At 39.3% G+C, this 25,622-nt stretch overlaps 1 protein-coding gene across 4 annotated transcripts in view; it reads left to right on the plus strand.

Annotated features, from left to right (window-relative positions):
- Positions 1 to 25,622, plus strand: part of LOC128236282 (high affinity cGMP-specific 3',5'-cyclic phosphodiesterase 9A-like) — a 77,323-nt gene that overhangs the window by 34,429 nt on the left and 17,272 nt on the right. The window contains exons 3-9 of one of the 4 annotated variants that reach the window (XM_052951168.1): positions 10,495 to 10,572; positions 11,900 to 11,943; positions 12,194 to 12,248; positions 13,727 to 13,797; positions 16,294 to 16,402; positions 19,725 to 19,739; positions 21,318 to 21,375. In XM_052951168.1, the coding sequence (XP_052807128.1) occupies positions 10,495 to 10,572; positions 11,900 to 11,943; positions 12,194 to 12,248; positions 13,727 to 13,797; positions 16,294 to 16,402; positions 19,725 to 19,739; positions 21,318 to 21,375 (430 nt within the window). Of the gene's footprint in view, positions 1 to 10,494; positions 10,573 to 11,899; positions 11,944 to 12,193; positions 12,249 to 12,839; positions 13,037 to 13,726; positions 13,798 to 16,293; positions 16,403 to 19,724; positions 19,740 to 21,275; positions 21,376 to 25,622 lie in introns of those variants that run through there. The other 3 variants (XM_052951167.1, XM_052951169.1, XM_052951170.1) reach the window with 3 other exon arrangements.

Raw genomic sequence — 25,622 nt, forward strand, 5'->3', positions numbered from 1 at the left:
CTCTGAACTCAGCACACTCACGGTAACAGCGACCACTCTGAACTCATTTCTGAACTCAGCACACTCACGGTAACAGCGACCACTCTGAACTCAACAGTGACCACTCTGAACTCAGCACACTCACGGTAACAGTGACCACTCTGAACTCAGCACACTCACGGTAACAGTGACCACTCTGAACTCAGCACACTCACGGTAACAGTGACCACTCTGAACTCAACACACTCACGGTAACAGTGACCACTCTGAACTCAACACACTCACGGTAACAGCGACCACTCTGAACTCAACACACTCACGGTAACAGCGACCACTCTGAACTCAACACACTCACGGTAACAGCGACCACTCTGAACTCAGCACACTCACGGTAACAGCGACCACTCTGAACTCAACACACTCACGGTAACAGCGACCACTCTGAACTCAACACACTCACGGTAACAGCGACCACTCTGAACTCAACACACTCACGGTAACAGCGACCACTCTGAACTCAACACACTCACGGTAACAGCGACCACTCTGAACTCAGCACACTCACGGTAACAGCGACCACTCTGAACTCAACACACTCACGGTAACAGCGACCACTCTGAACTCAACACACTCACGGTAACAGCGACCACTCTGAACTCAGCACACTCACGGTAACAGCGACCACTCTGAACTCAGCACACTCACGGTAACAGCGACCACTCTGAACTCAGCACACTCACGGTAACAGCGACCACTCTGAACTCAACACACTCACGGTAACAGCGACCACTCTGAACTCAACACACTCACGTTAACAGCGACCACTCTGAACTCAACACACTCACGTTAACAGCGACCACTCTGAACTCAACACACTCACGGTAACAGCGACCACTCTGAACTCAACACACTCACGTTAACAGCGACCACTCTGAACTCAGCACACTCACGGTAACAGTGACCACTCTGAACTCAGCACACTCACGGTAACAGTGACCACTCTGAACTCAACACACTCACGTTAACAGCGACCACTCTGAACTCAACACACTCACGTTAACAGTGACCACTCTGAACTCAGCACACTCACGGTAACAGCGACCACTCTGAACTCAGCACACTCACGGTAACAGCGACCACTCTGAACTCAGCACACTCACGGTAACAGTGACCACTCTGAACTCAGCACACTCACGGTAACAGCGACCACTCTGAACTCAGCACACTCACGGTAACAGCGACCACTCTGAACTCAGCACACTCACGGTAACAGCGACCACTCTGAACTCAGCACACTCACGGTAACAGCGACCACTCTGAACTCAGCACACTCACGGTAACAGCGACCACTCTGAACTCAGCACACTCACGGTAACAGCGACCACTCTGAACTCAACACACTCACGGTAACAGCGACCACTCTGAACTCAACACACTCACGGTAACAGCGACCACTCTGAACTCAACACACTCACGGTAACAGCGACCACTCTGAACTCAACACACTCACGGTAACAGCGACCACTCTGAACTCAACACACTCACGGTAACAGCGACCACTCTGAACTCAACACACTCACGGTAACAGCGACCACTCTGAACTCAACACACTCACGGTAACAGCGACCACTCTGAACTCAACACACTCACGGTAACAGCGACCACTCTGAACTCAACACACTCACGGTAACAGCGACCACTCTGAACTCAACACACTCACGGTAACAGCGACCACTCTGAACTCAACACACTCACGGTAACAGCGACCACTCTGAACTCAACACACTCACGGTAACAGCGACCACTCTGAACTCATCTCTGAACTCAGCACACTCACGGTAACAGCGACCACTCTGAACTCAACAGTGACCACTCTGAACTCAGCACACTCACGGTAACAGTGACCACTCTGAACTCAGCACACTCACGGTAACAGTGACCACTCTGAACTCAACACACTTACGGTAACAGTGACCACTCTGAACTCAGCACACTCACGGTAACAGCGACCACTCTGAACTCAGCACACTCACGGTAACAGCGACCACTCTGAACTCAGCACACTCACGGTAACAGCGACCACTCTGAACTCAGCACACTCACGGTAACAGCGACCACTCTGAACTCAGCACACTCACGGTAACAGCGACCACTCTGAACTCAGCACACTCACGGTAACAGCGACCACTCTGAACTCAGCACACTCACGGTAACAGCGACCACTCTGAACTCAGCACACTCACGGTAACAGCGACCACTCTGAACTCAGCACACTCACGGTAACAGCGACCACTCTGAACTCAGCACACTCACGGTAACAGCGACCACTCTGAACTCAACACACTCACGGTAACAGCGACCACTCTGAACTCAACACACTCACGGTAACAGCGACCACTCTGAACTCAACACACTCACGGTAACAGCGACCACTCTGAACTCATCTCTGAACTCAGCACACTCACGGTAACAGCGACCACTCTGAACTCAACAGTGACCACTCTGAACTCAACACACTCACGGTAACAGTGACCACTCTGAACTCAGCACACTCACGGTAACAGTGACCACTCTGAACTCAGCACACTCACGGTAACAGTGACCACTCTGAACTCAGCACACTCACGGTAACAGTGACCACTCTGAACTCAACACACTCACGGTAACAGCGACCACTCTGAACTCAACACACTCACGGTAACAGCGACCACTCTGAACTCAACACACTCACGGTAACAGCGACCACTCTGAACTCAGCACACTCACGGTAACAGCGACCACTCTGAACTCAACACACTCACGGTAACAGCGACCACTCTGAACTCAACACACTCACGGTAACAGCGACCACTCTGAACTCAACACACTCACGGTAACAGCGACCACTCTGAACTCAACACACTCACGGTAACAGCGACCACTCTGAACTCAGCACACTCACGGTAACAGCGACCACTCTGAACTCAGCACACTCACGGTAACAGTGACCACTCTGAACTCAGCACACTCACGGTAACAGCGACCACTCTGAACTCAACACACTCACGTTAACAGCGACCACTCTGAACTCAACACACTCACGGTAACAGCGACCACTCTGAACTCAACACACTCACGGTAACAGCGACCACTCTGAACTCAACACACTCACGGTAACAGCGACCACTCTGAACTCAGCACACTCACGGTAACAGCGACCACTCTGAACTCAGCACACTCACGGTAACAGCGACCACTCTGAACTCAGCACACTCACGGTAACAGCGACCACTCTGAACTCAGCACACTCACGGTAACAGCGACCACTCTGAACTCAACACACTCACGGTAACAGCGACCACTCTGAACTCAACACACTCACGTTAACAGCGACCACTCTGAACTCAACACACTCACGTTAACAGCGACCACTCTGAACTCAACACACTCACGGTAACAGCGACCACTCTGAACTCAACACACTCACGGTAACAGCGACCACTCTGAACTCAGCACACTCACGGTAACAGCGACCACTCTGAACTCAGCACACTCACGGTAACAGCGACCACTCTGAACTCAGCACACTCACGGTAACAGCGACCACTCTGAACTCAGCACACTCACGGTAACAGCGACCACTCTGAACTCAGCACACTCACGGTAACAGCGACCACTCTGAACTCAGCACACTCACGGTAACAGCGACCACTCTGAACTCAGCACACTCACGGTAACAGCGACCACTCTGAACTCAGCACACTCACGGTAACAGCGACCACTCTGAACTCAGCACACTCACGGTAACAGCGACCACTCTGAACTCAGCACACTCACGGTAACAGCGACCACTCTGAACTCAACACACTCACGGTAACAGCGACCACTCTGAACTCAACACACTCACGGTAACAGCGACCACTCTGAACTCAACACACTCACGGTAACAGCGACCACTCTGAACTCAACACACTCACGGTAACAGCGACCACTCTGAACTCAACACACTCACGGTAACAGCGACCACTCTGAACTCAACACACTCACGGTAACAGCGACCACTCTGAACTCAACACACTCACGGTAACAGCGACCACTCTGAACTCAACACACTCACGGTAACAGCGACCACTCTGAACTCAACACACTCACGGTAACAGCGACCACTCTGAACTCAACACACTCACGGTAACAGCGACCACTCTGAACTCAACAGTGACCACTCTGAACTCAGCACACTCACGGTAACAGTGACCACTCTGAACTCAACAGTGACCACTCTGAACTCAGCACACTCACGGTAACAGTGACCACTCTGAACTCAGCACACTCACGGTAACAGCGACCACTCTGAACTCAGCACACTCACGGTAACAGTGACCACTCTGAACTCAACAGTGACCACTCTGAACTCAGCACACTCACGGTAACAGCGACCACTCTGAACTCAGCACACTCACGGTAACAGTGACCACTCTGAACTCAGCACACTCACGGTAACAGTGACCACTCTGAACTCAGCACACTCACGGTAACAGCGACCACTCTGAACTCAACAGTGACCACTCTGAACTCAGCACACTCACGGTAACAGTGACCACTCTGAACTCAGCACACTCACGGTAACAGTGACCACTCTGAACTCAGCACACTCACTGTAACAGTGACCACTCTGAACTCAGCACACTCACGGTAACAGTGACCACTCTGAACTCAACACACTCACGGTAACAGTGACCACTCTGAACTCAACACACTCACGGTAACAGTGACCACTCTGAACTCAACACACTCACGGTAACAGCGACCACTCTGAACTCAACACACTCACGGTAACAGCGACCACTCTGAACTCAACACACTCACGGTAACAGCGACCACTCTGAACTCAACACACTCACGGTAACAGCGACCACTCTGAACTCAACACACTCACGGTAACAGCGACCACTCTGAACTCAGCACACTCACGGTAACAGTGACCACTCTGAACTCAGCACACTCACGGTAACAGCGACCACTCTGAACTCAGCACACTCACGGTAACAGCGACCACTCTGAACTCAGCACACTCACGGTAACAGCGACCACTCTGAACTCAGCACACTCACTGTAACAGCGACCACTCTGAACTCAGCACACTCACGGTAACAGCGACCACTCTGAACTCAGCACACTCACGGTAACAGCGACCACTCTGAACTCAGCACACTCACGGTAACAGCGACCACTCTGAACTCAGCACACTCACGGTAACAGCGACCACTCTGAACTCAGCACACTCACGGTAACAGCGACCACTCTGAACTCAACACACTCACGGCAACAGCGACCACTCTGAACTCAACACACTCACGGTAACAGCGACCACTCTGAACTCAACACACTCACGGTAACAGCGACCACTCTGAACTCAACACACTCACGGTAACAGCGACCACTCTGAACTCAACACACTCACGGTAACAGCGACCACTCTGAACTCAACACACTCACGGTAACAGCGACCACTCTGAACTCAACACACTCACGGTAACAGCGACCACTCTGAACTCAACACACTCACGGTAACAGCGACCACTCTGAACTCAACACACTCACGGTAACAGCGACCACTCTGAACTCAACACACTCACGGTAACAGCGACCACTCTGAACTCAACACACTCACGGTAACAGCGACCACTCTGAACTCAACACACTCACGGTAACAGCGACCACTCTGAACTCAACACACTCACGGTAACAGCGACCACTCTGAACTCAACACACTCACGGTAACAGCGACCACTCTGAACTCAACACACTCACGGTAACAGCGACCACTCTGAACTCAACACACTCACGGCAACCGTGACCACTCTGAACTCAACACACTCACGGTAACAGCGACCACTCTGAACTCAACACACTCACGGTAAAAGCGACCACTCTGAACTCAACACACTCACGGTAACAGCGACCACTCTGAACTCAACACACTCACGGTAACAGCGACCACTCTGAACTCAACACACTCACGGTAACAGCGACCACTCTGAACTCAACACACTCACGGAAACAATGACGCAGGAACGTTTATTGAGTTTCTTTAATAACTTAAGCGAATTTCTTTACAGATGGATATAAAGATCGATTTTGCATTTCTGCACTGTCATAAAGAAACGTGTTTGCATTTTGTCTTAAACAGAGCCTTCTGATAGATTGTTTTATGTTTGATCTAATGAATCCTGCAAATAACACAGACTATTTTTTGCTGTTTTCGAAAGCATTTTCAAGAAAACGGATATGTTTCTCAACATGGCTTTCTACGCTTGTCGGCGAATACAAGATTAGATATCTGATATATAATTAGATCAACTACAGAAGTATACACGTTCCAATGCAAACGTAAATGATATGATTGTTATGGAAATAGGTTGTACACTCGTACTGTTGTATTTAGTCTGCTACTTAAATCTTTTTGAAACGGGAACAGAATGTCTTAGTTAATGCGGATTGTCGTATTCTTTTGTTTTAATTAAAAAGACACTCTTATTCAAAATCAATACTTACGTATGTATAACGAGCATACATTTGATTGATAAACAAACCTGTAACTACTTACTAAATAATAACTGATAACAAGATTGTAACATGTACGTGAAGTTAGCGGCCTAGCGGCCTAGTGGCCTAGCGACGTGAAGTTAGCGGCCTAGCGGCGTGAAGTTAGCGGCCTGGCGGCCTAGCGGCCTAGCGGCGTGAAGTTGGCGGCCTAGCGGCCTGGCGGCCTAATTATTCTTTCTATTTCCAAGCAATTGTTAATGCGTTTTTTTTTAAAGTTTTTTATTCATCAAATCTTGTTTGTGAGTAAGAAAGCATCTTTGTGTATTGCGCCGGCTCAAACAGTAATATTTACATCCGTACTTGATTTTCTGAACGATAAAAATTGAGTTCATTTTGCATGAACCGGTCGACCTTTCGTGACCTTTGTAGGCGGAGTTTGGCAACAAAGCAACACTCTGATTGGGCGTAGTGATCTTACTACGATCTACTTTATTGTTAAATATAGCATGGCACATGTTCTGTTGAATGCCGGCTTGTTTTCATGTTTCTTTTGATGTTTTACGAAGAATTTAAATGAGCCATTATTTTCTAGAAATATAATTTGGAAAACGCTTCATTTTGCATTTGAAAACCAAAAACACGCATTGAACAAATAATAAAGACAAATTAAAATTGACACGGTTTTCACTACGGTTCGTCTGTAACAACTGTCAAAACAAACATGGCTGATGATTCTAGCTGTGTGAAGTTAGCTAAACATACGACATTGGACATTGGACATTCAAGGTCGAATGTTGTGCTGGCACGACATTGGACATTGGACATTCAAAAGTGAAAGTCGTGCTGGCACGACATTGGACATTGGACATTCAAAAATGAATGTCGTGCCAACACGACATTGGACATTGGACATTGGAATTTCAAAAATGAATGTCGTGCTTATAAAAAATAAGTCGACAGGCAGTAATAGGTTACTCAATCGGCTCATTGACAATATTTCGTGTTATAATACGTAAAACCAGATAAAGTAGATGTAGGAACAATTACATTTATATTTTTTGGAATCATCAATGCATGTGTATATTTTCCATATGACATTGGACATTGGAATTTAAAAAAATTGTCGCCCTACTCGTCTACAGTGTCAGTGTATTGACGCTTTGTCGCCGTACTCGTCTACAGTGTCAGTGTATAAACGCTTTGTCGCCCTACTCGTCTACAGTGTCAGTGTATTGACGCTTTGTCGCCGTACTCGTCTACAGTGTCAGTGTATAAACGCTTTGTCGCCGTACTCGTCTACAGTGTCAGTGTATTGACGCTTTGTCGCCCTACTCGTCTACAGTGTCAGTGTATTAATGCTTTGACGCCCTACTCGTCTACAGTGTCAGTGTATTAACGCTTTGACGCCCTACTCGTCTACAGTGTCAGTGTATGAACGCTTTGTCGCCGTACTCGTCTACAGTGTCAGTGTATTGACGCTTTGTCGCCCTACTCGTCTGCGTCTGCGTCTGTTGTTGTTAATGTTTAAATTTTATGATGCACATCTTGTAAGGAATTATCTGCTCCAGGGACCGTTTCAATAATATATCTAAGTCGTAAACTTTACGCTGCTTAAAACGTATATAAGGACACCCCTAACCTCACATGCAGACGCTACACAATAGACGTCAATTACATTATTTTTTTGATACGCAGTTTACTCCTGGAATTTTACGACTTTAAGCCTTACGATATTTATTGAAACTTGTCCCGGCAGTATAATAATACAAACATAAACTAAAATACGATGACATATTACGACGTTCTTCAATGTAAGTTGAGAAATGTTATGAGCTTATGCTATTAGCAGTATCGTTTTCGAGGTACTATTTATTTTAAATGAAACAAATGACATTTACGCACATTTATATTTCATTATTCATATTGGTAAACCACAATTATAAATTCCGCTTGGCTATATGCAAACAATTAACGTCGAAAATTAAAGTAAAGAAATAGAAAAGCGCGTAGATGGTGAATAAACTTTATGTTAATACATATACATTTAATATTTATATAAGCATAACAAGAACGTGACCGTCGGCCTTACAATTGACACACACACGCTAACGTACTGTTTTGTGAAGATTGACCCTTGCATGAAATGCATTCAGAACTCCCCAGCCATTTTCCATCTAAAACATCCTCGGAAGTATATGGACGATTTACAATGACAGAAACCATTACATTTAACTACATTGCAAATAGAACGCGTAGTAATTTCAATTTAGCAGTTAAACCTAATGACTTGACCCTATGGAATCTTATTTTTTTGTAAAATAGTTCATTCTAAACTTAGATATACAAAATTCGCGTTATAAGACTTTCAACTTATTTCAATATTATTATTTATTTTTTCACGAACTACTTCTACTGATGTACCGGCATACACCCGAGGCTATTTTTGATGGAAAATGGCCGAGGAGTTCCGACTAGCATGAACTGTTGCAATAAGTTGTTATTAAATATTGCGCAAAGTTGAACCTCTGCGTGCCAAGAAATCTCTACCGTTAATAAATCTCTAGATGCACCGGTTATGGGTGCATACACCTGCAGCATTAACATGATAGTATACGCATGATAAATGAATAGTTACTGATCGATTGCATTACAGCTATTATCAATAAAAAGTACTTATTATGTATAACAGTCAAATGGTTTATTTGTATGTTCATGGCAAAATAATTGACTAACAATAATCTGATAAATGTCAAGAATAATTTATTAAAACAGTTTTACTTTTCGTTCATGTTTGTGTTTTGGAAGTATCCCCAAAAGCCTGATCTATTTCATAACTGAATTATAATCAGGCTTAACACATACTGCTGGTTCGGGCTACCCGACCCTTACTACGATTAAGGCGCCGTTTTTTAAGTCCGTTGGTTAAAAAATAAACAAAACAATGCGTGCGTGGATAATTCTGATATACTTTAACACCATTACCAAGTGATGACAATAACGTACTAACATAAACCTTAATTAAACGAAAAAAAATGCCTACATACCTTACCTGTTTTTCAACTAAATTCAACCCCAACCACATCAGTTTTAGTCCAAATAGGTAAGGTTGCATGAAGAGTATAATACTCATTTTGCTTAAAATAAGTCTTAAATCAGCAAAATATGAATGTACTGTACGTAATTTATATGTTACATTGTTCATAGATACTCTGCCGTATATATTCATTGTTATAATTCAGGTGCATACACAAGCCATTACATAATGTATGAATTTGATCACGGACCATGTCTGATATGTATGTTTGATATATACATATTCTATGCAGAGCGACCCGACCAGTGGTCTGCAGCCTCTGTTTGTTTATACTCATTTGATTTGGAGCTGTTAAATGATTGTCTTCGAGTGGTAGTTTCAGAAAAGAAATTTATCGCATAATTCAGCTAAACACTTTTATTTTCCATGAAAACCAAAAAACAACAACAACAACTTTGAAATATCTTAGAATGTACTTGAAAAAAGGAACAATCAACGATACAAATATTTACATCTATTTCAAGACAGGAATATTACTAACCATGTCGTGGTGATGGTTACTGTACGTAACACCTTGCCTTGCAGATGGTAACTCTATGTGTTTACTTTCAGGTACTGTGTGATGGTTACTGTACGTAACACTTTGCCTTGCAGATTGTAGCTCTATGTGTTTAATTGCAGGTACTGTGTGATGGTTACTGTACGTAACACCTTGCCTTGCAGATGGTAACTCTATGTGTTTAATTGCAGGTACTGTGTGATTGTTACTGTATGTAACGCCTTGCCCTGCAGATGGTAACTCTATGTGTTTAATTGCTGTACTGTGTGAAGGTTACTGTATGTAACGCCTTGCCTTGCAGATGGTAACTCTATGTGTTTAATTGCAGGTACTGTGTGATGGTTACTGTATGTAACGCCTTGCCCTGCAGATGGTAACTATACGTGTTTACTTTCAGGTACTGTGTGATAACCCTCCGGGATGCAAGTGGCGCCCACGTGTCAATGTCGCCCACCATGCCATGCAACGCACCGGGGTAAACCTAAAACTTTACTTTTGTATTGTTCGGTCCTAAAAGTCAGCGTGTCCTTTAAACGCATGCTTTTCATAATCTCTAGCGTACCCAGCTTTAAATTATATAAATACTTTTAAATTACATTTGCCATGCAAGAAATAGAAACAATTACAAGATGTTGAGTGTTTGGTCTCACAAACGGAAACCTGTTTGACCCTTTATGTATAGTACATAACAACAGGCCAGGGGTGATACTATGTACTGATCTTAATTGGATTGGTGATGCTAACCGGAGTGCGTAGAATAAATAACGTACTCATTAGAAGTCAATGTGTATGTGTGACCATAACATTGACTATAAGTGCATATTGAATACCATCCTGAACAATTGTCACTATGTCAACAAGTACAGAGTACCTAACTGGTTAGAAGTTGTTTACTTGTTAGATAGGTCTAGAAGTACAGAACAAGGCTGAGTTTCGGTTCATATAGTACACGATCATTATCGCTGCAACTAAACAAGATCCTTGATAATAGAGGGGTAACAAAACACTTCCGGTACGGGTATGTGTACGCGTGGGCTACTTTTTGTGCACTACGTCATCCAAGTATGTGTACATTGCAGGTAAAGAATGGCATGTACGATAGCGCGAGGAATGTTATTATTCGAATATCAGCAAACTTACAAATACAAGTTAAACATGGAATTTCGCAAACTTAACTGCATCTGTTACATGCACGTTTAGGTACACGTCAGTCGGAACATCTCGGTCATTATCCAACATATATGACCTCGGAAATATTACGGGTCTTAAGAAATAGTCCAATTATGGCGGCGTCCATATTGAAAACACGTTGTATGTGTTTTAAACCGTCAAGTGACATATTTAATGTTTTTAGGGAGGAGAGTATCAAGCTGTTTAACTTTTAATTTGAATCTTATCTTAAATTTCCCCAAGGCGTTTTAAGGCACAAATCAAAATATTTTATTTCAATGTTTTATGTTTTATTGCATTGCAAACGTTATCGAATGTGTTTACCTAGCGTAATGATAATCGCTGGCGTCTACATCACATTTTTTATAGGATTCATTGTTGATTACAGTCTCGTCAACATAAGTTCATATGAATTAGTTAAATTATTATTGTAAATATTAAATCATATGTGCAAGGTCTTTCCCGAAGTTTGCCGGAGATTGCCGAGTTGTTACGATTTGGTACACGTGCGTTGTGTCTTGCAACCTCTTTAATGAGTATGAGTATGATTGTCCAGGTATAATGTTCACTACTTGCATTTAATCATTAATTGTAGATATAATTTTACCATGTCCGTTTTTTTTGTATTTCAGAAGTCCATATAAAGTGCAAATTACCCAACCCAACTCCAATAATGGTAAGTATAGACCATTTAATTCTTGTATTTATCGATTTTGTTTTCTATTCTTAACGCTTCATATGCAGTTTGCCAGTTAAGGACGTCGTTAGCGCTAAATATATCTGAAATATATTTGCAACTTAGTGTGCAGGGTTTGCCATATGCACTGCTGAAGAAAAGATTATAAGTAAGATTTACTAAGTTCTTGATATACACTTTTACGGAATATACTAATATATGCTACATATGTGTGTTTTGTTTTATCAAGGTGATAGTGAAATCCTGACGCAGCTTATGACCCACGTGGCAGACCAGTTCAATAAGTAAGTCCTTAAACATAAGTACATTTGAGATAGTTTCAAAATTATTGCAATAGACATAGGATCGTTGTCCGATTGATGAACGTATACCGTTTCCTCTTTAAGCAGTTTCGACTTTCAAACAAACCACTGCTTTGTCGCTTATGCAAAAAATCGATAACTGAGAAGGCGTAAAATATAGCCCGAAAAGCGACAACTCTTTTTTTCTGACTTGAACACTCGATTAAATAAATAGTATTATATCGCTTATTCACCCTCAGCTGGCGATCGTTTCTCATTTTCGCTGAGACAACCCAAAAACCATGAAACCTGAAAGCGCAACAAATGAGCTATTTATTGCAGTGTTGCATTTTTGAGCTTTCGCCTGTCGCATTGTTAACACGACACATCGAATTCGAAATAGCAGAAATCACTCACCATAAGCGTATGTTTAATAGTTTTGAGTGAAAGTTTCATTTGTTTTGCGCATACATATCCATAAAAGCAACATTCATGAACATTAATTGCTTGAATATATTACCATGCTCTAGCGTTCACTGATGGGTTTTATATTAACACATACAACTGCGATATTAAACCTATTCTGTCATCGTCGTACATAATGCTTTTATTTACAACTTCCTTTGAGTTATTTAAACATTAGTTCAGCAGTTACAAACTGCCTAACTTGTGAGATGCAGTGTAATTTCATTTTCGATATTGCCTTGTAATTTAGAGTCATTAAATCGAAAATTGTTGTTTAAGTTGTGATTGTTTTTAAATAAATGGAGTATGGCTAGACTTGTGAACTGGTATGTATTTTTAATGATTCATGACTTTTGTTTTCGCCGAAGTTGACTCTTAAACACGAATATTTATGCAGACTCTTGGGTTCACTATTTAACCTGTTTAACAATTTTTATAAGCGACACAATATACCAGTGTGTGTATACCACGTGATAAATAACGTCATAAATGCTACGTCGGAAGGCAGCATTTTGCTTTGAATTATGACCTTAAACAAAGATAACTATTCCTTTTCTTCACCATTTTAAATGAAATTCAGGAAGTCTATGTCGCTTCAAAAGCTCCGCATTCGTTTTATTACAGGAGTATTTTAAGGGGATTAGTTTCATTAAACACTTCGACAAACCTGTTTCCAAAATAATGTTTTGACAGTGCTCCGTCAGATGGCCGTTTTGTGGAAAGGTTTGTCGAAGTGTTTTAAGAAACTTAACTCTCAATCAAACTCTGGTAAAAGACCGAAGGCAAGGCTATGTAAGCGGCGTAGACTGCGCAATTTAGTATGATGATGAAGAAAAAGTGAAGTTAGCTTTGATTGAAGCGGTTATTCGAAGCAAAATGTTGCCTTCCGACATGGCATTTATGACACACACACTGTATACCCACACTGATATATCTCCAAGCAAGAAAATAAGATACTGGGTCTTATACGAGAAGTAATGTGAAGTTGATATCATGCCTTTTTTCATCTTTTCCAGAGCCTTCAAGGTGGAGGAAATGAAGTCAGAAATATCCAGTCGGCTAACGGCATTGGAAAGAAAACTTGAAAGTAAGATGACAAGTTTACTGTGTTAAAATGATGATAAAACTTGCAACCTTAGTATATTTTTAAATTTCAAAATTTCTTCACAATATCCGGATTTTCTTCACAATGTCAAGGTATTCTTCACAATGTCAGGACTTTCTCCACAATGTCAGGCTTTTCTTCACACTGTCAAAACTTTCTTCACAATGTCAGGATTTTCTTCACAGTGTCAAGATATTCTTCACAACGTCAGGATATTCTTCACAATGTTAGACTTTTCTTCACAATGTTAGGCTTTTCTTCACACCGTCAAAACTTTCTTCACAATGTCAAGATATTCTTCACAATGTCAGGATTTTCTTCACAATGTCAGGATTTTCTTCACAGTGTCAAGATATTTTTCACAATGTCAGGATTTTCTTCACAGTTTCACGATATTCTTCACAATGTCAGGATATTCTTCATAATGTCCTGATTTTCTTCACAATGTCAAGATATTCTTCACAATGTCAGGATTTTCTTCACAATGTCAGGATTTTCTTCACAGTGTCAAGATATTTTTCACAATGTCAGGATTTTCTTCACAGTTTCACGATATTCTTCACAATGTCAGGATATTCTTCATAATGTCCTGATTTTCTTCACAATGTCAAGATATTCTTCACAAGGTCAATATTTTCTTCACAATGTCAAGATATTATTCACAATGTAAAGATTTTCTTAATCATCCCTAAGTTTTCTTCACAATGTCAGGTTTTTTTCTTCATAGTCATGTTTTTTCTTTACAATGTCAGATTTGTTTTAATAGCGTTATGTAAAAGCTTTTAAACTATTAGAAGTGAATTAGAGCTCATCTTTGATGTCTCGTTATCGGCAAATTAAGCCATTTCCTAATAGCACAACGCATTAACATCACTTGCAACTTGTCTTGATTTAGCAGGAAGAAATGAAGCTATGCATTAAAGAATTATACAATCGTAATTTGCTATGAGCTATAAGATGAGATGATTATATTAGCCATTAATGCTAAAATGATCATTATTTTAATGACCATCCTGTGGCGAACTCTCCTATCTTCTTTAACTGATCTTGGACACACGAATAGAAGGTTCTGGCATAATGTTACGGACACTATTGACTGACTTTGCCATTAAAATATCATCATTAAGTACACAGTTTTTTTATTACTGCCAATCCATAAACGGTGTTTGAGCATGTTTTGTTATCTGTCCTGGAACCACTATCAAATCATACGATCGAATATATTCAAAATATCATTCTCGTTTACGATTGTTTAATGCAGTCAAGTAATAGTAATATAGATTTGTCATTCATCTCGTTCCCGAGCCTCGTTTCAATAAAAAATAAAGATTTAACATCGTAAATATCCAGGCGTAACCTCGTTATGGGCCTAAACTTTGTTCCAATAAAAACGCATTTAACATACATCTTTCAAAACAAAATATCGTAGGGACATCAATCGCATACATCCTGTCCGTGACATTACAGTTGTACCAGCAGCGACAAAAAAGGTTTACGTACAAAACATCTTATTTAGACGGGGCCCTGATTAGGATATCGATGATTGTTGTTTACCTGTTTAAATCAGGGCGTTTCGCAATAATCTGTAACACATGTCTAAAGACAACTTCGAAGAAACCGTTTTTAGGACTATTTTCCATGATTAAGTTCACATTTACATATCCTTCACATTTTGAAGTTGTTTTAGAATAGAATTGTCCTACAGGAAGTTACCGTAAATGTTAACATAATTCATTATGTGAAATCACGACAATGAACTCATGAAACGTTGACAAGTTTGTTGTTGTCGGTTATTAATGAGGCCACATACGAAGTACTACATGATAATTCGAATCATCTGGAGTAATTAATACCTCCATACATGACCGCAACTTGAAAGTGGCTGGCCATACAACATGCGGTACTCAAATATCGGTTTAAAAGACATTCGTGTCATTCGATTGTTATGCTCTGAGACAAAATGAAGACAGTCACAACTTTCGCGCCATTTACAGCATTTGAGGCATTTTCAACATGTACCAGATTTGCAACATTCATAAGAATCACCAGAATCGTGAAAAAATGCGACATTCACACCATTCGCTTTATTGACAACATCTGCGACATTTGCTACATCGACAGATTCGCGACAGTCACATTATTCGCTCAATTGACAACATTTGCGACATATACGACATCCACAAGGCTCACGACATTAAAAACATTCTCATCACTCGCGTCGTTGATGTGCATTGGTTCTATTTTGAGACAGACGTTAAAGTGAGTTTTATCAATGAAGGCTGATCAAGTTGCTAAAGAAATCGATAACGCCAAGCTGGAACCATAGCAATGATCGCTTATTAAATTTAACATTTTCAATACATATTTCACTTGTGTAAGCTATCTTTCAAAATTATTTGAGCTTCAATATTGTGTTCTCTTTTGTTTCAAACATCTCAGAGGGGTACAGTGTGTTTTGTTGTGTTTTTCTTTAAACAGTAGAAGGACTCAAAGCTGTTGAAATAGAGAAATGCAAAAAAGACATTTCTGAAATCAAGGATCAGATTTGGACGGCTCAAAAGAAATACGTTGACTTCAACCGAATGAGGTGAGTTTACCTGTATCTATATTTATATTCATATTATATTAACATTTTATAATCTAGCCGCTTCGATCAATTGAAATCTTCACATACTGGTCGTTATTGATTCAGATTTCATTACATCTGTTTACAGTTTCATGAGGTTATAAGAAAACTGTTAGCATTTAGATTAAATGCGGAATTATCTAGACTTCCATTACAATAAGAAAATCTGTTAAAAGCAATTCCCTCGGAATAACGTCTTCAAGTTTGTTCTTAATCCAATAAGATATAGTTACGGTCGAATATGCTCGCGTATGAACGACGTGTCTTTTTAATTGTCTAAGTTATATAAATAAAATGTAATTTGTTATTAGAATCGATATCTTCTACATCGAGCTAAACGTCTGAAATATAGTACATAGTGCCTGTGACAAAATATCGTCGAATATATTTTTGTAATACGCTCTATCATCTTACAAACCCGTTCCATAAACCCGTCTCTTGTCTATATCCTCATCGTTTACTTCCCAATTCCCTGTAAAACATAAATGTGCCTTCTAACATTAGTCGTATAATTGAGTGTTTTAGCCAGGAATTAAAAAGGGCAGGGTGGGCCAAAAAAAAGGGCAGGGTGGGCCAAACTAGGGACATGGTGCTTTCTTAAATGGGAAAACAATGCGCACAATATTAGCTTTGTATTGTTGTAAAACGACCATGTACCTTATCAAAGTACATGCATGTTCATGCACACATTGTAGTAATATCCCTACAGAATACTCTTGATTCTTCTTTCTTGTTCATTTTCACTTCAGACACTTTCTTTAACATCTCGGGTTGTTGTCACCAGGGCTCTCACAACACTGATTTTTTGGGGAGAAGTCACTTCTCCCACCAGTCAAATTAGGGGGAAGTGGGGAGACTTTAAGGAGTAAAGATACTTATTGTAAAACCTGAGATAAATATTGTGCCATTCCACAAAACTTTAAATTCACATTTACTTTGATTGCTTTTACTAAATGGAATGTTTAAAACGTGTTCTTTTTTGGCTATCAAAAGTGTACTTGTTTAGAGTCTCCTTTTAGCAATGTATAGTTTACCTCCAAAAAGCGTCTAAAATAAAAACAAAGACCATTTGAAACAATCAGATTGTCTTATTGTTATATATGAGCTGTTAAAAACATTTAAGTGCAGGGGGCGAATCTTGTTTTGGTACGATCAGGATAGGGTACGAATGTCACATTCAGCTTTGCTGTTGTTTACTTGTCTTTGGTTAAATAAATTTCAATTTGCTGACATTTTAAAACAAAATGACATTTAAAATCTCTATCCTTCATGAAAAACTCACTAACTCCTAATAATAGAACTAGAAAATCGAGAAATTTACTCCGAAAAATGTTATGATAAAATGGCGGTGACTCGCCGAATCTTCTAATTTTAAACATCGTACAAATGAGGAAAATACTGTAAGTAAACGCTATATAAAGCAAATAAAAAAGTTTTGAGATTATAAAACAAATTTTCATTATGAACATTCAACACAAAACCTTTCAAATATTGGTCATGAAGTTTTGAGTATTTGATTTTCTTAGCGCCACCGTCTGTTTTTCAATGACCGTCTGATTCAAACGAAACAATGTTCTTAAAAGTGTGCCTAGTTTTTACACTGCAAGTATCAATTGTTTACTAATGCTTGACAACATTTTTCATCAATTCTTCGCTTTTTCTATCGCAATTTAACAAACTTTTAATAATTTGACCAGTGTCTTCTCTGATTGGTTAACATGGGACGTTTCGATAATTGGATGAAAGACGACCCAATTATGTGATTAGGAGATTACCGATTATTAATGGCTAAATTTATTAAATTTGTAACAACATCGGCATCAAAGATCGACATTTAGAGGTACAACTTCGATGTCTCAGACAAGGAATAATGTGTCATAATGAACAGCAATTAGCACCCTGATTATAAGCGGGAATTACCGTTAATCCGACCCGCGGTGATGACGGTCGTGTGCCTTAGCACGCACTGATCTGTGACAGATTAGGAAACGGAGACATTGACCAATGAAATACTTTTAGGGCGTAACTTTGTGATAAACAACGATCTGAATGGCCAGAGGGCGCAAGGGGGCGGGAAAAATATGACAGGGCGTGTAAAAAGGGCCAACGCCCTTCCATTCCGCTTTAGCTAAAACACTAAATTTATTAATGGTCAAATTTGGCGATCAGAATACACAAAACACAAACCGTGGTGCTTATTCTTATTTGAACTAAATTACAGAATTGAATTTCAAAACATACACATTTTATCATTTTACTATTACATGCACACATTTAATCGAGTTTAGTTTTGAGAGTTCCCGTTACAATTTCGGTTGTGAGCTCTGGATAGTTTTTCATGTTAATATATGGGACGAATTGAGGTGGAACAAATTACAGTATGTAAACTATCCATATGGTCATAACGCATTTCATGTGACATTTAAAATACGTGTGTATACAAAAGTATGCACGTTCGATGCATATGGTGTGTTATCAATATATCAAAAATGATTTGAACACTGAATTCTTACAAGATCCTCAGGACTCAGCTGAGGAGGAACCGTTCAAATAAATTAATATGTGCAATATAAGCGTTATTTTGTTGTTAATGTAGAACACATAATCTAACGCATTGTAACCATTATCAAATTGTTCTTTATTGTTTGTACTACAAATGTATTTCTACACACACTTGTTTACCATGTGCAACCTAAGTACACTTGAACTGGTACAATCGTAATTTTTTTTCTTAAATAATCCAATTACTTTGACATGTCATAGAATAAATTGCACAATAAGCAATGAAATTTTAAACTCGGTCAATGTTTTTATAAAGTTATAATTTCTCTTAATTGCCGTTAACGTCTACGCAACATCGCCCCGCATTCGGAGCTCCTCGGTCATTTTTATCAAAAACAACCTCGGATGTATGCCGGTACATCAGTTGAAGTAGTTAGTATTGTTTTGAATTATTTTATTAATCTAAGTTTAAATTGATTGCCAGTGAAGAGTATTATTGCAAATAAAATTAAGATTCCAAAGAGTTAAGCCATAAAATTAACTGCTAAATTAAATTACTATGCGATGTACTTGCAGCGGACTTAAACATACCGATTTCTGAGTATGTAAACCGTCCAAATACAACCGAGGTTGTTTTCGATAAAAATGGCCGAGGAGATCCGAATGCATCGCCCCGACATTTCAAAGTAATCGGAACACTTGGAACATTATCAGTTTGATGCATTTTGTATTGAATCCAATGCTTAACAAATTATGTAATATTGCTATCGAAATCATTCAGTTCTGAAGACGCCGGGTGAGTCCTGTTATCATCAAGCAATGCATACAAATGTTTGATAACAAAACCAGTCCTACTAAATGTTAAATAAAATATCAGTTATGTTTAAAAAAAAATGATGAACGCAGTACCTTTTTAGTTGTTATATACCCGCACGAAAACTCGCACCAAAAAGTGATGTTATTTGATATATTTACAATTAATTTGTGTAACGAGTGACCGTGTCTGTTTATTCTGGCATACAACTTAAAGTATGATAAATTAAACTAGTACTAGTATATATTTTGATAATAGATTTTGCTTTAAAAATGATATAATTGTGTGGAATATGATTGATGGTTTTTGTATATCGTTAAGTTTTATTCCCGTTTCATTTTGGTTTATTTTTAAATAATAATTGTAGTATTGGACCTTTTATTACTTGTTGTCAAACAGAGGTGTTACAGTAGAGAAGTGAGGGAATTATGCATGTAGCGCCAATTATGTTGGTTCACTCTGGCGTCAACAACACCACCTGAATGTAGTTATAAGAGGAGACCATGAATTATTTTGATTAAATAATACTATATTTTTTTTCAAAATTTTAAATGTCATTTACCGAAACGTATTTTATAAGATTGTAAGAAATTTCAAAAATGAATCTTTATTTTTTCTTTGTCAAACTTACCAATAAGTTAGGCTTCCATTTTCATTTATATATCAATATGAATCGCCAAAGAGAATTTGGAATGTTTAAACCTGTGTCGTGTTTTTAAACTATCATATTGTGTTAGTTGTAACATGTGGTGTATAATTCCATTTTTTTTGTTAAGACTATAACCTTTTCAACACTTGAGTTGTTCTATACACACACATCGGATTGTAAGATGCAGAACCACATTGTTATGTTGTTTATCACGTCATGGGACATATCATGAACCCACCACAATATTTCCACCCATTAGCGAAACTAAATATCCACTAGGGTTGTTATAAAAAGGGAGAAGATGAGGATTTAAAAAAATACGAATATTGTCCACGCCCGTTTCCAATCCATCGTCGACAACCACAGTATTTTTTTCCGTTACACTTCATACATATTCATACTTCGTACTTCCAAATATATTTGTACTGAGAAGGCGGACCCGGTTCAGCTCCGGCAATCGTCAGAATATTTTTCAACCGTAAGGCATCTGGTACTTTGCGGAACCATGATACTGCTTTATTAATTATTCATGATTACGAGATTTCCCTAGCTAAATTGCCCACTATACACAACGAAGCATAACGTAGTTTGTATCGGGGGTATCCGGTGATGGTGTCCAACATGAAATCCGTATCTGAAGAATCAACTCCCGGATCAAAACTCAGTAGTATTATGCCCCATGACGTTACAAACAGCCTTAAAATGTGGCTCTGCATCATACAATCTGGTGTCTGTGATTCTATAGTTTATAAAGGTCTGCATACACTGCATTTTGGCTTGAATAACATTTGTGTTCTTTTCTTTTTTTCTTTTTATGTTATCCTTTCCTGCGGGGCGCATGCGTAATGAACTGGCTCATCTACTGTCAGACCTGCATTGTATGGTAGTAATTCAATCGATGCTTTTTATAGTTCAATGAGCGATGAAAGAAAGATCTGTCTGAAGCGGGATATTCCCGCCTATCCTAAGGTAAAGTCTTCATATAGTCCGATTATATTATTTAGAAAACAGAGGGTGGTTTGTTTAGAACTTTGTTAAAGTTAACGACGTTCTTATCGTCATCGTTGTTGACTTTAAAATCGTTACTGCACCGGAAGTTGAATTTATACACTTGTGATCTGCAGTATTTTCAACCAAAAATGAGACAGATGCTCCATCTGGACTTGTTTGTATTTAAATATATGACCACATCATCAACTACTTTACGTTTAAAACATAACAACGATGTCGTTAAGTGCGTTGTTAAATTCAGCGAAGTTCTGAACAATCGGCCCATAAAAATATAGTTACTTTTTCCAATCCAAACGTTGTTCCCTTCAATCCAATTCTACATGTTCAATGTACGGCTTAGGAGGGTGTAGCCCCCTTTATATTTCACGGTATTTTTAATGAATACCCCGGACTCAAAAGACAGGTACGTGGAACACAAAATTTAGGTAGCTTTTGAAGAATTCAGAACGCAAGTGTAAGGGGGTTTACGCCCTCGTCTACGACACACTCATGGTGATTGCCATTTACTCATTAGATTCAGTGTTTTTGGCAATTTAGCTTTTAGTTTAACCTGTGAAAAAATATGGATTCAGGAAATGACTTTTGAATGATATCTCAAAAAAGTTACATGCAAAGTTTTTATTTACTGCAAATGGCAAATGTCATGCATGTATTGTTGTTTGTTTGTGTGGCATGGTGTTCTTGTCCTTGAGTGGTGTGCTTGGTCACCACCTCTCCTTGTCTACTAAATCTTAGGTTGTCATCAACTATCCTTATCGATACATCAGAGTTTGTAGCAACAGATCTGATCCATATCATCAGTAAACACGTTGTTCGAATATCAGACATAGGACAATAACACGTCACTTGAAAGATAACATAAATAATACAAAGTCATTTTTGCATTTTTTTCAGTAATTACGTTAATTTGGCATTCAAATAGTATCGAAAATTATGTTTTTCAATAACTTAGGAATTATGTATAGCCTTAAGCAAACTTGTACTGGATCTTTTCGATAATTAGAGGTAAAGTAAGACTACTTGTATTAAGATACCTTAACCACGAGTTCGCCAAATGGTCTAATGTATTGTAGTTCATAGGGGGTATTTGTGTGCATTTTTCTTATGTCCAGATCCTTCTTTGTATACTTGTGTCTTTGGATGTCTGGTTCCATTTTGATAGAGGTGGACTGCTTGCATCATGCAGGTTACCATGATAACCAAGATAACAGCCAAGATGGCCGCCTTTTTTCTCAGCCCATGACTAGCCTTACTGTATTTATTATTACTATTTAACAAAAACCTGTATTGAGTGTTAGAATTGTAGCTATTCATGTACAAATGTCAAGTTTTTCAACATACTGCCCATAAAGGTCACCAAAGATCAAGGTCAATGTAATCATGGTTGTGTGACAATAAGTTTATGGAAGACGATTGGTGAAATAATTAGAAATAGCACTGTTAGATAAGAAATTGTTCGGAAAGTCTGGACTATATGGAACTGACAGCATAAAGTTTTGCCAACACGTGGTGTGGACCAAATATTACGAGATGGTGCCCAAGATGGCCGCCGTAAATAGCAAATTCATTTTTACAGTTATATTATGGTATTTTCATTAAAAAAGATCCAAATGAAAATTTTCATGGATATTAAGTTCTAATGTTCTAAAAAATGACATATACCATTGACCATTTAAGAGTTAATATCAAGGTCATTTCAAGGTCAAAGGATGAAAAGTAGCTTGCTTATTTTCTATTTCATCTTTTTAAAGTTTATTTATGTTTTTTTAGTTCAAAAGTATTGGCAAATGCGACTGTAAGATCAAAATGAAAATAGTTTTAGAAATTAACACATAAAACCGAATTATTGTCGAGATCAAAGGTCATAATAAAAAAACATCCCAATGTTTTAGATTGCTGGTCTACATTGTTTCTATTGAACAACATTTCATTGTTCAGTTTGATAAAATAGTGGTGTTACCAAAAAAATTCTATATTTTATTTAATTTGTACTTATTTGATAAAAGGGAAACATTGGCAATACGGAAATCTAAAAAATACGAAAAAAATATAGAAAAATAACATCTATGATTAAACTGGGATCAAAACCAGAATTATTAGGAAAACTTTGCATAATAGTATAAACTATATGCCAAAATGTGGTTTTTTTGACACTGAGTAGGCTTTATAAGAGCTGCAAATGTGTTTGTTCTGCTCTAAGTGGGTTATAAAGTTGAAAGTGGTATGTTTGGCTCTGAGTAGTTTAAATTAGAGCATGTGTTTATTTGGCTTTAAGTTGGCGTTATGGTTGCAAACAAGTGGTATGTTTGACACTGAGCGGTCTAAATCATAGTCTCGCATGTGTTTATTTGGCTCAAAGTTGGAGTTTTGGCTGCAAACAAGTGGTATGTTTGACACTGAGAAGTCTTAATAAGTGTTGCACATGTGTTTGATTCGCTCCAATAGGTCTTTATGACTGGCACCGTGTGGGTTTTATTATCACTTAGTAGTCTAAATCAAAGTTGCGCATGTGTTTGTTTGGCTCTGAATTGGGTTTACGTTTGCCAACATGTGGTCTGTTTGGCACTGGATAGACTAAATTGGAGTTGCATGCGTGTGTTTGGCTCTTATTAATCAGAATTTTGGTGACAATATGAGGTCTTTTCGGCACTGAGTTGTCAAAGTTATAGACGAACATGTATGTGCTAGTTTGGCTCTAAATTGACTTCACCGCAGCTAACATGTGGTCAGTCTGGCACTGCATAGTCTAAATAAGAGTTGCACATGCATGTTATTTTTGGCACTGAGCAGGATACTTTAGAGTTGCAAATGTTTATGTTTGACTCGCTTTGGTCACGGTTGCCAACATGTGGTCTATTTGACACTGAGCAGTATAAATTGAGTTGCACATGTTTATGTTTGACTGGCATTGGTCACGGTTGCCAACATGTGGTCTATTTGGCACTGAGCAGTATAAATTGAGTTGCAAATGTTTATGTTTGACTCGCATTGGTCACGGTTGCCAACATGTGGTCTATTTGGCACTGAGCAGTATTAATTGAGTTGCACATGTTTATGTTTGACTGGCATTGGTCACGGTTGACAACATGTGGTCTATTTGGCACTGAGCAGGATACTTTAGAGTTTCACATGTTTATGTTTGACTCGCTTTGGTCACGGTTGCCAACATGTGGTCTATTTGGCACTGAGCAGTATAAATTGAGTTGCAAATGTTTATGTTTGACTGGCATTGGTCACGGTTGCCAACATGTGGTCTATTTGGCACTGAGCAGTATAAATTGAGTTGCAAATGTTTATGTTTGACTCGCATTGGTCACGGTTGCTAACATGTGGTCTATTTGGCACTGAGCAGTATAAATTGAGTTGCACATGTTTATGTTTGACTCGCATTGGTCACGGTTGCCAACATGTGGTCTATTTGGCACTGAGCAGTATAAATTGAGTTGCAAATGTTTATGTTTGACTCGCATTGGTCACGGTTGCCAACATGTGGCTTATTTGGCACTGAGCAGTATAAATAAGAGTTGCACATATTTATTTTTGGCTCTGAACAACTTTATGGTGCCAACATGAGATCTTTTTAGCTCTAAGTAGTCCAAATTAGAGTTGCAAATGCATTTGTTTGGCTCTGAATCGTCTTTCCACATGTGGTCAAAATAGTCTGTTCGTACTGGGTAGGCTTTGTTAAAGCCGCACCACAGACATCAAAACGGTTCTTATACAACATAGATTAATAAAAGTTGAAAGTAATACGTTTTTATGAGTATTCAGGCTTTTAATAGACCCTGTCCTATTGCTAATTGTAACCATGTATCCCTACAGGCGCGGTCCGAAGGCCGCGTGTAGTAAAAGGAATAGTCGGGGGCTTAGGAAACGGTTACCTGAAAAATGGAACTATGGTTACCTGAAAAATGACAGCTGTTTCACCCTCGCTAAAATGAACTTCAGCCATCCACCATCACAAATATACAAATAATGGCTCATGGTCTGTTCTAAATGATGGGTTTAGTCGTATTGCAACGTCTGTTTACGATGTTTTTCATTCACATTCATGGACTTTTTGATCCCGCCTTTACTGCACTTACATAAGAGACGCTTTTCCCATTTGAACGTATGCATCAATTTGAACCAACTCCAATCAGATTGTCTCACGCGAAATTAAACTTTGGGTATCCGAAAAGGTCTTATGATACTAGTATTTCTTT

This window comes from Mya arenaria, chromosome 5 (assembly GCF_026914265.1).
Source record: "Mya arenaria isolate MELC-2E11 chromosome 5, ASM2691426v1".
NCBI lineage: Eukaryota > Metazoa > Mollusca > Bivalvia > Myida > Myidae > Mya > Mya arenaria.